At 35.7% G+C, this 16,161-nt stretch overlaps 1 protein-coding gene and 1 pseudogene across 1 annotated transcript in view; both read right to left on the bottom strand.

The window, feature by feature from the left end:
• RPS6KA5 (ribosomal protein S6 kinase A5) overlaps window positions 1–16,161 on the bottom strand; it is a 220,731-nt gene that overhangs the window by 5,470 nt on the left and 199,100 nt on the right. The window contains 3 exon segments of the mRNA XM_043982310.1: window positions 1,778–1,941; window positions 11,606–11,744; window positions 11,746–11,769. Of these exon segments, the coding sequence (XP_043838245.1) occupies window positions 1,778–1,941; window positions 11,606–11,744; window positions 11,746–11,769 (327 nt within the window).
• Window positions 4,982–9,709, bottom strand: LOC122741708 (annotated as a pseudogene).

Here is a 16,161-nt window from a genome sequence, read left to right as displayed (position 1 = left end):
CTTTGAAATGCTATGTGCAGGCCAATGGTTCTATTATCCTTGGAAGAAATCAATTAGACTCAATTTAGCAAACTTGGTTAAGTGGAAATATCTGAGGAATGCTAATAATTCAGAATATCACTATTTTACTGGTACCAGGTTTGGTCTTTGAAATTTTTATCACCAAGTACGCCAAATGAGCAGCTAAGCTTCATTACAGTTCAATTTAATTTAGATGTTTATTTAGTGCTTACTCTGCCCAGTAACTTGTTCCTGGTTACTACAAAAAGTTCCTCACTGATTCCTTGGCTAATTCTTCACCATAGCTATGTTGAAACTATTCTCAAGTCTCAGGCCCCTGCTTTTTTGTTCAGTTGTTTTCAGTCATGTCTGACTTTTTGTGACCCCCTTTGAGGTTTTCTTGGCACAGAGATTGAAATGGTTTGCCACTTCCTTCCCCAGATTATTTTACAGATGAGGAAACTAAGAATAGGTTTAAATGACTTGCCCAGGGTCACATAGCTATGAAGTGTCTGAGACTCAGTGCTCTATCTATTGTGACATCTAGCTGTCACCCCTATACTTATTTTGTGGCTATTATTTCTGTGAATCCTGTACCTCACTAGAAGATCTAGGCCACCTATATAAAGCTCTCCTAGTAGCATTTCTCTTTTCTTCAATATACATATTCCTATGCTGACCTTTATTCTCTCATTCTCTTCAGTCTCAAAGGAAACAGTCCTCTTCCTTTTTTAGAGAACCTCTTTAGATTCTTTTTTCTTGTTCCTGACTATTCCCATACAACACTTATTTTTCCTGAATTACTGGCATTTGCTCAGCACTTTTGTATATGATCAGTTACCATATTAACATGCATTTTGTGTTAAACTGAAAGTTTATCTAGTTTCTTAACATATGATGATGATGGTGATGGTGATGACAGCTAACAATTACATGGTGCTTACTAGGTTTGCCAGGCACTGTGATAAACGCTTTTTAAATATCTCTTTTGATGTTTACAACAACCCTGTGAGGTAGGTGCTATTCTATCTCCATTTTACAGATGAGGGAACTGAGGCAAACAGAAGGCTATGTGTCTTGTCCAGGGTCATACTGCTAGTGTGTGACCCATGTGGCTACATTTGAACTCAGGTTATCCTGACTCCTGGTCCAACACTCTATTCACTGTACCATCTACAATACATACACAGAAACAAGATAGATACACGGACACACACAGTCATACAGTATATCTTATCTCCCCAACTAGACAGCAAATTAGTTGAGGGTAGGTACTTTATTTTCTACTTCCTTTGTATTTATGTTGGCATATTATAAAATGTTACATACATAATAACTACTTACTGAAGGAATGGCTTTATTTTAGTGGTTTCAACACAAATATTTATTTTTTTAAAGGAAACAGTGTGGAATTTTTTTCTATTGGGGCAAGTCATATTATAAATAGCTTAAATTTACTACCTAAAATTATGGGACTGTTCAGTAAAACACCCAGCTTTTACAAACTTTGAAATTCCTTTTCATGTTCAAATAAAGAGCTATGTGGACCCAGTAGTGAATCTAATCCATTAAACACATACTATTTTCTACATATGTTAGCATATATTGAAGTGACCACACAAATTTTAGCTATTTATAAATCCAATATCTTAAAAATAGGGCATAAACTACCTAAAACTGCATTCATATGAGAATTCTATTCATAACATTAAAAGTAAAACCAGTTTATAATCTTATTCCAAGCTTTAGTTTGCTTCCAAAGCATATTTGCTCTTACATGAAAGGTTGCTTTTACACAGGTATGCACAGCAGCTCCTGAAGATCCTAGTATATCTGGAGTCATCAAAGGATTTGAAGACAGTTGACTGCCATCTTGAAGCCATTCATTGTACCTCAAACCAGACATTTTAAGTCTCTTATTGGGATCCACTGTAAGGAGTCCTGATAGAAATATATGAGGTATTTTTATTTTATACAGTTCAACAAAGAGAGTGGTGAGTTTGTGCAAAGTATTGTGCCCAATACTGTGAGGGATACAAAAGTAAATAACATAAGTTCTGTCCTCAAGGAACTTACAGTCTAGTTGGGTTGATAAGACAAAACAAAAAATCCAAATATTTAATGTTAAGGAAGATTTCTTTCTTTCTTTCTTTCTTTTTTGTGCAGGGCAATGAGGGTTAAATGACTTGCCCAGGGTCACAGCTAGTTAAGTGTCAAGTGTCTGAGGACGGATTTGAACTCAGGTACTCCTGAATCCAGGGCCGGTGCTTTACCACTGCGCCATCTAGCTGTCCCCAAGGAAGATTTCTAAGACATGTGAAATGTGTAAATATTAAGACTAGACATATATCTGAATGATATGTAACATGAGGGAGTCTACAAGTCCTCAACCCTGAAACACCACATTTTAATTTGAAATTAATCCTTCTTTTAACACTATATAGTGATAGTTACCTAAAAAATGCCAAAAGACTAAATGAATTTTCAACTATCATAAAATCACTAAAACATTTTAAACAATATCTTTTAATTTTACATAACCTTAATTTCTTAATATATTCAGGAAAAAAGTTTAGCAAAATCAATAAACTATTAACCTATGTCTGACATGTATGCATTATTTCACACCAATATTCCCCATACCTCTGTAAAGATGGAAGGGATACATTTTTCCAACTCTTCTCCGGGGCCAAGCTTGATCATTATAATTTCATAGCATTCAGTTTAATTGTTTCACTGTTTTTATTTCCATTTCCATTGCTATAGTCTTTGTGGATATTGTTTTTCTAGTTCTTCTTACAGCATTTTGCATCTACTATTGTCTTTCTTTATCATAGTAATCATTTCTTTCTTTCTTTTTGCAGGGTAATGAGGGTTAAATGACTTGCCCAGGGTCACACAGCTAGTAAGTGTCAAGTGTCTGAGGCCGGATTTGAACTCAGGTCCTCCTGAATCCAGGGCCGTTGTTTTATCCACAGTGCCACCTACCTGCCCCCTGCATTTCATTACTTTTATTGTTCTGTAAAAATATTTTTGTACCTCACTTGGTCTGCCACTGAATAAGCAAAATTCATTTGGGTAGTATTATCATTTGTGGGATTAAAATTGGATATTAGATCATAAATCTCCCCTACTTAACCTTTCCTTAATTTATCTCCCAGATAATAAATGGAAGACGCTTCTGGTTTTCTAGTTAGAGCTTTTATTGTATGGTAGTCACAAGGTGATGTTGATTAGAAGGATAGGAAAGTAGAAATACAATACAAATCGTCTTAAGTCTAGGCTTAGTCTATATTCCGTATAAAACTCACCAAAACCCAAGGCCACCTTTGGGGAGAGAGACCGAGTCAAGTGCGTGCTGTTAACGAGAGCCGGGCCGAGTCAAACTCAGTCAGCGTCTGTCTGTGCAGCGCAGCCAGGAGACAGCGGAGCAGGAAAAAAAGGCCCCACTTCCGTTCTCTCCTTGCCTTTTAAGCTCGCACCCTGGAAGTGGAGTGCTAGCAGGCAGTCTGATGTGCGCAGCAGGTGGACTGGTGTGCGTAGCTCATGCCATTGGTCTCCTCCCCGAAAGGGTGGTCCTAAAAAAAACTGGCGTCTCTCCATTATCTAACCGACTGTTAAAACTTTTTACCACACATTGTTATTGATTCAGCCCACTCATGACCAATGAATATTTCTCAAATTATTTAGGTGTTTATTATTTATTTGTTTGTTTATTTATTTTTAAATTTTTTAGTGAGGCAATTGGGGTTAAGTGACTTGCCCAGGGTCACACAGCTAGTAAGTGTTAAGTGTCTGAGGCCGGTGCTCTATCCACTGCGCCATGTAGCTGCCCCTAGGTGTTTATTTATGTAAGAAGTATTTTTAATAACTCTGAAAAACTTAAGAGTTCTGATAAATGCAATGAACAACAAGGATTACAAAGGACTAGTGATGAAGCATTCTATCTACTTCCTGACAGAGATGATTGATTTAAAACGCAGAATGAGACATATTTTTTATTCTTTTCTTTTTTTTACAGGGCAATGAGGGTTAAGTGACTTGCCCAGGGTCACATAGCTAGTAAGTGTCAAATATCGGAGGCTGGATTTGAGCTCAGGTCCTCCTGAATTCAGGGCCAGTGCTTTATCCAGTGTACCACTTGGCTGCCCCTGGGACATGCATTTTTGGACATGACTTCTGTGGCAATTTGTTTTGCCTGACTATACATTTTAGTTATGTGTTTTGTTTTTATTTATTTTTTCTCAAGTGAGAACAGAAGTGAAAAAGGCAAGAAAATAAATGCTTATTAACAGAAAAATACAATTTAAAAATAGGGTTTTTTTTGGGTAGTTGTTTTCATATAGTTCCTGTGTCTCTTGGTAGGTAGCCCCCTAGCTATTTTTTGCAGTTATTTTGAAAGGGGTTCTTCTTAGCTCTTCCTGCTGGGTTTTGTTAGCAATATACAAAAATACTGGTGATTTGTGTGGATTTATTTTATATCCTGCAACTTTGTTTAAGCTACTGTTTATAGTTAATACTTCTAGTACTTTACCAATTAGTAGTGGTGATAACAGACATCCTTGACTTTTTGAAAACGTTTAGTTTATTCCCATTACCAACAATGCTGGCTTTCTGTTTTAGATAGATGCTATTTACTACATTAAGGAAAGGTCTATTTATTCTGATTAGCTCTAGTTTTTATTTTTATTTTTAAAGTAGAAATGTGTATCACATTTTGACAAAAACTTTCCTTTATTGATAGAATAATTTATTTTTTTTAAGTGAGGCAATTGGGGTTAAGTGACTTGCCCAGGGTCACACAGCTAGTAAGTGTTAAGTGTCTGAGGCCGGATTTGAACTCAGGTACTCCTGACTCCAGGGCCTGTGCTCTATCCACTGTGTCATCTAGCCGCCCCCTTCCTTTTTTTTAGAAAATATTTTAAAGGGTCTCTTTAAAGGAAATAACAGTTTTCTTTTAAAAAGTAAAACAAAAGAATTGTTATGAAGCCCAGTGCCACCAAGCTACCTTCATTCTGTCCCAAACAGCTCTAAGAAAGTCAAAAGCAGGATGGACATCCAAGATGGTAAATTGATAGTCCTTATTTACTTTTCCACCATCATAATAATCAATAATATATCTAACTTCTGTTCCACAACGATTAACAATGCAGTCATGTCTGTCAAATGGTAATTCATATCCCATCCATGAGCGAATTTTAGCTCTTGGTGAATAGTCCTTAGCTTTACTCCAAATCGGATCAGTGTTGGGCCACATGGGCACTCAGCAGCATGAAGAGCTTCCCATTTTAAAATCTCCTTCCAAGCTTATTCATTATTCTGATTGTGAATCTTAATAATATTATACATATCTTTCTGACTGATGTCATCATCTTTCCACTTCCACCCTTTTCTTAACGTGGCATTTTTTTGTTCTTGATAATAACAGAACCTATTATATTAAATTTTCCTAATATTCAACCAACCCTCCTTTCTAGGATAAATCCAACCTAGTCATAGTGTATAATTTTAAAAAATATATTTCTGTGGTATCTTTGCCAATATAAAAAAAATTTTGTCAATATTCAGAAGGGATTTGGAGTATAGTTTTCCTTCTCTGTTTTGGCTCTTCCATTTAGGTATCAAGACCATATGTGTGTTATAAAAGGAATTTGGTAGGACCTTTCTTTTTTATTTTGCAAACAATTATATAACGTTAGAACTAATTGTTCTTTGTAAGACAGAATTTTTTGGAAAATCCATCTGGTGCCTGGTTTGTTGTTGTTACTTTTGGCAGTACATTTGTGGCTTGTTCAATTTCTTTTCATGAGTATTGGCTATTTAAATCCTCTTTCTAGTTCAGTTTACCTGAACTTTGTATTTTTGTAAACATCCACCAACTTTATTTAGGTTGTTAGTTTTCCTGACATATAATCAGGCAAAATAGTTTATTTCTTTTGAATTTATTGTGAATTCTCATTAGTAATTATTGGTAATTTGGTTTTCTTTTTTTTTTAATTGTTAGCTAATGATTTATCCATTTTATTGGTTTTTCTTAAAAACAATTCCTACTTTTGTTTAATTCAATGTCTTTTTTGCTTTCAATTTTGTTAACATTTTCTCTGGTTTTCAATATTTCCTATTTTGTAGTTTAATTGGGTTTAAAAAATTTGTTGGTTTTCTAGTTATTTATTTTGCCACAAGACCAATTCATTGATTTATTATTTATATCTTTTGCTGATGAAGTTGTCTGGAGATGTAAATTATCCCACAAATGATGTCATGCTGTCTCATTGGTATAATTTATCTTTAATTAATATCTAGATTTGTTCTTTGATCCACTAATTCTTTATGATTAGGTTTTTTGTTTTTGGTGAGGCAATTGGGGTTAAGTGACTTGCCAAGGGTCACACAGCTAGTGTCAAGGTCTGAGGCTGGATTTGAACTCAGGTCCTCCTGACTCCAGGGCCGGTGCTCTATCCACTGTGTCACCTAGCTGCCCCATGATTAGGTTATTTTAATCTCCAATTATGTTATAATATTTTAATAGCCCTTTATTGAATATTATTTTTAGTTCATTGTGATAATTAAAGCATATGTTTAATATTTCTTTTACCTTTTGTTTGTGCAGTAGATAGAGTGCTGGACTTGGAGTCAGGAAGACTCAAATTCAAATCCAGCCTCAGCCACTCACTAGCTATGTAATCCTGGGAAAATCACTTTATCTTCGTCTCAATTTCCTCAACTGTAAAATGGGGATAATAATAGTGCCTACCTCACAGAGTTGTTGTGAAAACTAAATGAATTAATATTTGTAAAGGGCTCAGCACAGTGTCCAGCACACAGTAGGTGTTATTAAAAGCTAGCTATTATTATTTTTATTATTATGCCCTTGTAAATGGTCAGTTTTGTAAAAATGCCACATACAACAGAGATATATGTATATTCCTTTCTATTCACAATCAGTAACTGGCAGAAATCCATCATTGCTAACTTTTTAAGAGTTCTATTCAGGTCCTTAACTTTTTTCTTGCTTATTTTTAAAAATAATATTTTGTTTCCCCCCAGTTACATGGGAAAACAATTTTAACATTAATTTAAAAAATTCTGAGTTCCAAATTCTCTCCCTTCTTCCCCTCTCCCTGCTCCCTGAGATAATAAGAAGTCTGATATAGGCCATACATGTACAATCATGTAAAACATATTTCTATATTAGTCATTTTGTGGAAGAAAAACTTGAATGAAAAATAAAAGAAAGTGAAAAATAGCATGCTTTGGTCTGTATTCAGATTCCATCAGTTCTTTCTATGGATGTAGGTAGCATATTTCATCATGAATCCTTTGAAATTATCTTGGATAATTATTACTGAGAATTGGATAAGTATTACTGAGAATAGCTAAGTTAATCATAGTTTGATCATTGTACAATATTGCTGTTACTCTGCACAATGTTCTCCTGGTTCTGCTCACTTCACTCTGAATAAGTTCATGTAAGTCTTCTGAAATTATCCTGCTCATCATTTCTTATAGCACAATAGAATTCCATTACAGTCATATACCACAATTTGTTCAGTCATTCCCCAATTGTTGGGCATCCCTCAAGTTCCAATTTTTTGCCACCACAAAAAGAGCTGTTACAAAAATTTTTGTACAATTAGGTCCTTTTCCCTTTTTTGGATGTCTTTAGTATATAGACCTAGTAGTGGTATTGCTGGATCAAATAGTATGCACAGTTTTATAGCCCTTTGGATATAGTTCTAAATTACTCTCCAGAATGGTTGGGTCAGTTTACAGCTCTACCAATAGTGCATTAGTATTCCAATTTTCCCATATCCTCTCCAACATTTATCATTTTCCTTTTCTGTCATATTAGCCTATCTGATAGGTGTGAGACGGTAACCTCAGAACGGTTTTAATTTGCATTTTTCTAAACAATAGTAGCTTGGATCCTTAGGTTTATTAAACACTAGATTACTATAGCCATTTACTACAATATATTGTATAACTAATCTACTCCCCTGACGCACTACCCTATTTCTTAGCTAGTACCAGACTATTTTGATGATTACCACTTTATAATAAATTTTGAGATCTGGTACTTTCAAATCCAGCCTCAGACACTTACTAGCTGTGTGATCCTGGGCAAGTCACTTAACTCTGTTTGTCTCAATTTCCTCATCTGTAAAAAGAGTTGGAGAAGGAAATGGCAAACCAATCCAGTATTTTTCCAAGAAAACCCCAAATGGGGAACAAGGGACTAAAAAAATAGACTTCTCTCTTAATTTAGTCTCTTCCTATTATTCCTCTCCCAGCTAACTCCTGCTTTCCTACTGAGTTGAATATATATTTCTTTTTCTTTTTTTTTTTTGTGAGGCAATTGGGGTTAAGTGACTTGCCCAGGGTCACACAGCTAGTAAGTGTTAAGTGTCTGAGGCCGGATTTGAACTCAGGTCCTCCTGACTCCAGGGCCGGTGCTCTATCCACTGTGCTACCTAGCTGCCCCTGAGTTGAATATATTTTTTATACAACTCTCTTTGTATGTGTGTAAGTTCACACGTGTGTTACATCATTCTTTGAACAGTTCAGATGAAAATGACATTTAAATAGTACCAGCTCCTTCCTCATCCCTTACTCTTTGTATAGTCTTCTACCAGCACACCCAGATTATATAAGATAATTCTCCCCTGATTCCTCCCTTTTTCTTTCCCACTGTATTCCTTTTACCTTTCCTTAAAAAATAACAAAGTGTAACAAAAACACTTTCAGGACCTCTGTCTTATTTAACTCCCTCTATGACCTCTGATGATATTTAGTGTTCTTAGTGGACATTTGGATTATATCCCCCTTAGAATCTAAATACTTCATTCTTGTATCATCTGTCTCTCTTGTTTTTTTACTCATAATTTGCCTTTTTATGTTTCTCTTGATGCCTGTGTTTGTATTTCAAAGTTATCTACTTAACTCTTGTCTTTTTTATCAGTAATGTTTGGAAGCCTTTTAATTCATGTATAGGATTATCTTCAGTTCAGCTGAGTAGCTTATTTGTGTTTATCAGCCTGTATCTTTTGCTTTTTGGAATATCATATTCCAACCTTTCCACTCCTTTATAGCAGAGGCTACTAAATCATATGTGATCCTTACTGTGATTCTTTAGCACTTGAATTCTTTCTTCCTGCTGCTTACAGTATTTTTTCTTTGACCTAAAGGACCTAGATTTTGGTTCTGATGTTCTTTGGAATTTTCGTTTTCGGGTTTCTTTCAGGAAGTGACTGATTATTTCAATTTTCACTTTTTTCTCTGGTTCTCGTTGATATTAGAATAATTTATGATTTCTTGAAATACAATATCTAGGCTCTGTTTTTGGTTATAACTTTCAAGTAATCCAGTGATTCTTAGATTTTTTTTCCCTGACTTATTTTAAAAAATATTTCTTCGTGTTTTATGGAGTCATTAACTTCTGTTTGTTCTATTCTAATTTTCAGGGACTCTGTTGCTAGAGTAACATTTTGTGCCTCATATTAAATTGTTAATTCTCTCTTGAAGGTGTTTCTCTAGAACTCTCATTTCTTTTCGTTTTCTTCTAGAGCTCCCTTACATTTGATAATATAATTTTTAAATCTTAAAAAATTTTGCTTCATTTCTTCCAGTCTTCCCAAACTCTGTGTGTGTGTTTTGAGGCTTTACTTATAGGTTTGGAGTAAGTCTTTTTATGGGTTTGTGTCTTGGGCATCCTTGGCCCCATCATAATTCTTTATTGCTGCTGGTGTTTTTATTTACTAATTTTCCAGCCTTAATTCCCAATTTGGGAATTTGAGTTAGGGCCAGGCTTTGCGCACTGCTGTAGATAATACAAGGTTTTATATGGTCCCTCTTGATCTGTATTTTTTGGGGGGGGCGGGGCAATGGGGGTTAAGTGACTTGCCCAGGGTCACACAGCTAGTAAGTGTCAAGTGTCTGAGGCTGGATTTGAACTCAGGTACTCCTGAATCCAGGGCCGGTGCTTTATCCACTGTGCCACCTAGCCGCCCCTTGATCTGTATTTTATGGGTTCCTCCTGTTGGGTTTTTGAGTGCTGCTTTTTTCAAGGGTCTTATGAGGGGCTCAAGCTACAAACTTTGAGCAGGTAGAGTTAAAAGATTTAGGAACAGGGTGGGTAGCCCATAAGCTCTGTGGCTGATCCTTGATCCAATAACAATTTGAAATCCCAAGAGAGGATTCAACCCCATAGGCTAGTAACCAAAACAGGGAAAATGGACCAGGGGTTGGCCATTAGCTCTGTTGCACTTCCAGGTACCTGAAAGGGAATGAGGCCTGCAACTGTCTTCTGAAACTGCATTCACAGGTAAAGCCTACAGCCTTTTTTGCCTGAACCCAAAACAGGGTCAGGAGCCTACAAACCTCAGAGACTAGGTAGGCAGTGACCATACTGAACACTCATCCAGGCCCTTTGCCTATTGGATGAATCCAGGTTTTTTGCTCCAGGGTCATAACAACAGATATATAACATATTCACCCTTTGGTCTGTATTCCTTGCCCTAGTTACTTGCCTGTGGGGTTGAATCTCCCTGGAAGAATGGTGCCCTGAGGTTTTCTCCTGGATTTCCCAATCACTTACTCAATTTGATGCATCTTTCTCAATCTTTGTCTAAGTAGCTGTGGAAAAAGAGCTGTGCTGTCCTGTGTTCCTCCTTCACTCTATCTATCTTTTGCTGTTCTCTCAAATCCTCAGAATGGGCTGATCAATTTCATAGCTCCTTACCAAGAGAGCCTGGCTTTCTACAGTTTCTCCAACACTGACTATTCTGATCCCCTTTGCCAGTTTGCTGGGTTTGAGTTGAAAACTTCAAGTGTTTTTGATTTGCATTTCTACTATTATAGTGATTTGGAGTATCCCTATCACAGGACTGTAATAGTTAGCAATTCTTTTGGGGGGGGGGGGAATGATTTGTTCATATTCTCTGACCAACTTATTGCTCAGGGAATAGCTTTTGGTCTCATGTTTCCTATGATCTAGATTTTGTTAGAAGCTGACCTTATCAGATATGTTTGTTATAAAAGTTTTCTCCCCAGTCAACCCTTCTTCTAGTTACATTACTTTATTCATACAAAAACATTTCAATTTAATGTAATCAAAATTATCCATTCTATCTTTTGAAACTATTTTTATTTCTTGTTTGCTTAATCATTCACATCCTAGCCACAGCTGTGAAAGGTACTTGACCTGGTTCTCTTTTTTACCATATGTTCTTAATATTCAGTTCACATATGCATTTTGAGTTTATTTTATGATTTTATCTCTAGTATCTAATTTTGTCAGAATTCTTTCCACTTTCCCCAGAAACTATCATCAACATGGAGAATTCTCTCCTAGGTAATTTAGTTTTCCAAAATGATCCAATACTTTGTTAATGAACTTGATATTGCTGATTCTTTCTAATTGTCTGTTCCACTGATACTCTTTTTCTAAAAATAATAACAAAAAGATCACACTGTATACTTTAAGTGAATATAGTCTTGAGAATTGAAAGATCATATATGTGTGGCATATGTGTATATGTGTGCATTATATATATGTACTTATAATCATTGAGGCTAATAAAATATTAAAAAATCAAAACCTATTTACTTGGAATCAAATCTTTGGCTTCCTGGGATACATTCTTCCAGGCTTCCCTTCGAAAGAGAAATCACCTTTTTTTAAATTTTTTTTCATGATTTCTACAAGCACTGGTACATGTTAAACTTTTGTCATGAGATTGGAATGGAAACCTGTCCTGACAGCATTGTATACTATTAAGAGAAAAAGAAAGGAACATTAAATTAAGATCACAGAATTATTCTAAAGTTACTCCTGATGTGTAAGGATACTACTGATAATGGTGACAATCTTATTAGTGAAAATTGCTGTTCAAATATTAAGCAAACAGCATCACTGAATTAACAATTCTTTTATTTACAGATCCCCAAGTATCCCCTCACATTGAAACAGCTTGGTAGTTTTTTTTGTTGTTTGTTCTTGCCTTTGCTTCTCTTTCCTTTCTTTTCGTTCTTGATCTGAATTCTTGTATATACCACTGAAAATTAAAATTTATCAAAAAATTTTTCTTGTAAATGAAATTGTTAACAAGATGACAGTACACTTTTGAGCTGGAAGGTTCTTCATAATTTATGCAGTCCAATCCCTTAATTTCCAAATGAGAAACCAGAGCCTAGAGAAGTCAAATTTAATACAAAGCTTCCATATGATCACCAAGTGATTTTCCTATGGTATAGGTCTAAACCATGTCACCTTCCCCTGCTTAAAAAAATCCAGTGACTCTAACTATGAACTCTAGAATGAAATATAACTTTTGTCTGGCATGTCAAGCTCTTTATCATACTAGCTCATCTTACCTTTCCTGCCTCATTACATGATTCTATTTTGTCCACTTCAGTTTGATCAAATCGGCCTACCTGCTGTTCTCTCACACATTGCCCTCCATCTCCTACCTTCATGCCTTTGCACTCTATGTCCCCGACGCCTAGTGTATCCTCCTTTCTCATCATCTACCTTTCGGAATCCTAGTACTCCTTCAGGACTCAGCTTCAGCACCACCTTTGGCATGAGTTTTTTTTCTGCTCCAGCTACTTAGTGCTTTTCCCCCAGGTTATTTTGCATCTGTTTTATATATTTCCAATATACGTATATTTTGTCTGCCCCATTAGAATGTAAATTTGTAAAGGCATAGATTGTTTTGCTTTTGTCTTGTGACCTCAGTGCCTATAAGGTACCTGTACATAGTAGGCACTTAAAAAAGCTAGCTGATGAATTTAACCAACATTTATTTTATTATTGATCAAAAGTTATATGATCATATATATATGCATTACATTATATATTATATTATTTTCATATTTGCTACATATGATAATGTATATGCTTTTATATTTATAAGACATTACCCAAGACCATACAAGTAGTGAGGATCAGAGCAGAGATTCAAGCTTAGGTCCTCTGCTTATTCTATAGCACCACATTAAGTGACTCGATTTAATGATCATTTTCTCTCTCAAAAGATGGACAAGCAAATGAGGGAAACACTTAAACAAGCACATATCTTGTATCTCTTTATGCATTATTTTTATATTTTTTTTCTTCATCAACTAGATTCTAAACTCCTTAAGAGCAGAAACATATTGTTATAGAACTTCTTTGCTCTTTACTTATCCACACCTTTACACAGTACGGGCATTCAAAAATGTTTGTCAGTCACTCATTCTCTATAGGAAACAACAGCCCACATGTCATGCTAGTTCAAACGCAGGTGCATTTAGGATGAGCCAGATAAACATCTAAAGCCTATATAAAAAGTTGCAGTTTTCATGTAGATCAAGGCACTGCTCTCTGGTTCCGCTTCAGGAACCACTTCTATCATTTTGCAGAGGAGGGATGTTTTTTTTTAAATGTCATACTGCACTATACTGAATCATGGATTAATAAAGTCAAAAGGATCCTTAGAGTTCCTTTGGACCTAGCCCTTATATGGAGTCATTTAAAAAGAGCTGAACTTCTCAATTCAGCCCTTTCCAACTGAACTCTAAGTTCAGACATTGGGCTAGACTCTTCATGGTTAGTACTGAAATTTTTTTTGTTTTTGTTTTTGTTTATTTCTTTTTTAGCAGACTGTGGCATCTTACAGGTATAACCAGCTTCCAGAGCTGGAGGACCTCACTGGAGAATTCAATCCACACCCACTCAGAAATCTCCTATCCCAACAGATTTTTCCACATGTACTCCTTCTACCTTCTTTTCCCCAAGTTTAGGTAAAAAGATGAGAGAAATGAGTTCTTTTTGGGGGGAGGGGTGAGGGAGCAGGTTAAAGCAAATGAGAAGGAACATTTGATGCCAAGTGAGTTTACTTTGTTTCCAAGAGCATGTTAACATTTACTGCCTTTTTTAAAGCCTATATCAAATTCTGATAGGAAGTATTTAATGAGACTTTTCATTTTATTATTGTTGCTTTTTTTCCTTGTAGCAACAGGGTATATTTTATAGACAACTTTTTTGCTCTATGTCTTCAAATAATGCTTCCCTCAAACTATTACAAAATTTTTGCTCATTAAACCTTCCCTAGCAATGTCTATTTGTTTATATATACTCTATCTTCTATAATAAAAGTATTCCATCATTCATCCACTACAGACAAAATAAGCACAACAGATCAAGCCAACAGCATTTATTAATAAGCACTTATTGACAGGCCACTGTGCTAACTATGTACCTAAAGAAAGGCAAAAGGTTGTCTTTGCCTCCAAGGAGTTTTACAATCCAATGGAAGAGAAACCATGCAAATAACTAAGTACAAACAAGATACAGATAGTACAAGTTAGAGCTAATTGCAGTGGGAAGGACATTATTAGCATTAAGGAAATGAGAAAGGCTTCTTTCTGGCAGAAGATGGGATTTAAGCTAAGACTTAAAGGAAGCGAGGGAAGCCTGACATAGAGATAAGGAGAGAGAGTATTCCAGGCATGGAGACAGGACAGGAAACATGCATAGTCAGGAGATAAGAATGTCCAGCAACAAGGAATCCAGTGTCACTAGATCACAAAGTATGTAGAGAGGAATAAGTTATAAGAAGAGCGAACAATAAGAAGGGGGCCAGGTTATCAAGATATTTAAAAAACCAAACAGAACGAGTTTTATATTTGGTCCTAGAGGCAATAGGCAGCCATGGGAATTTACTTGAATTGGGTGTGTGTGATATAGTCAGATCTTTACTTTTTTTTATTTTAATTTTTCTCAATTACATGTAAAGATATTCTTTGAGTTCCAAATTTTTCTCCACACCTTCCCTTCCCTCCCCCATCCTGAGGCCAGCAAGCAATTTGATACAGGTTATACGTTACTATCATGTTAGACATATTTTCACATTAATCAAAACAAAAGGTCAAAAATGCAAGAAAGAATAAACAAGAACAATAATAAAAAAGCACAACAAAGTGAAAATAGTATGCTTGAGTCTGCATTCAGACGCCATAGTTCTTTTTCTTGAATGTGCCATAAGTCTTTTGGCATTGTCTTGGATCACTGTATTGCTGAGAAAAGCTAAGTTTTATCACAGTGATCATCCACAATGTGTCGATATGTGTACAATGTTCTAAGATCTTTACTTTAAGAAGAATACTTTGGAAGCTAAATCCAGGATGGATCAGAGTAGGAAGAGACTAGAGGCAGGAAATCAACAAGAAAAAAATTGCAAGGGTGTAAGCACGAGTGATGAGGTTGGGTATGCACCAGCATGGTGGTAGTTTCAGTTGAGAGATGGGGACACATGTGAGTTACAATGGTAACATCAAGAGGAATTGGCAACATATTAGATGGGTGTGTGTGTGTGAAAGAGTGAGTGAAGAGTGAAGATGACACTTAGGTTGTGGCTGTAGATGGGTGGAGGATGGTGGTACCCCTGATAGTATAGGTAAGTTGGGAAAAAGGGAAAGATGAGTTCAGTTCTAGATACGATTAGTTTTTAAGATATATCGAAACTCTAATTTGAGAGTCCACCAGGTAGTTGGAGATGTTAAACCAGAGGTCAAGAGAGATGATGCTGATGAAAGAAGTGAGGAATTCATTCTGCAGAGATGATATCAGTAACAAGCAGGTACAATCTTGTTGAAGATCCAGAAAAAAAATGAGAGCAGTTAGAGAGTTAGAAAGAGAAGCAGGGGATAACAGCACCACAAAAACCTAGAGAAAAAATAATCTTAAGGACAGAGAGTTAATGACAGTGTCAAAGCTATAGAAAGGTCAGCAAGGATCAGGACTGAGAAAAGGCCATTAGATCTGGCAATTGGGAAATCATGGATAACTTTGAAGATAGCAGTTTCAATTTAATTATGATGTTTGGTAATAAAATACAATAAAAACATCAACAAAATTATCTGGAGATTTTACATCTGAAATGTAATAGATGGCAGATAAATGATAACAAATGAGCCTGGTTAGGCATGTTAGAAAAAAAGGAAAGCATATGCATGCCATTTAAATCTTCCTTACTCCTCCCAACTGAGATGACAACTCATGCCACTAAATCATCAAAGACCCTTGCTTATACATTAACAATCTTAAATAGACCAAAAGATTTAAAAAAAATTTTTTTTAAGTTATGTTCTGAGAAAGAATTCATTGTTGGTATAGTATTA

The sequence above is a fragment of the Dromiciops gliroides genome, chromosome 2 (genome assembly GCF_019393635.1).
Source record: "Dromiciops gliroides isolate mDroGli1 chromosome 2, mDroGli1.pri, whole genome shotgun sequence".
Classification (NCBI taxonomy): Eukaryota; Metazoa; Chordata; class Mammalia; order Microbiotheria; family Microbiotheriidae; genus Dromiciops; species Dromiciops gliroides.
Note: the sequence above shows the minus strand (reverse complement) of the source record. Positions and strands in the feature narration are given on the sequence as shown.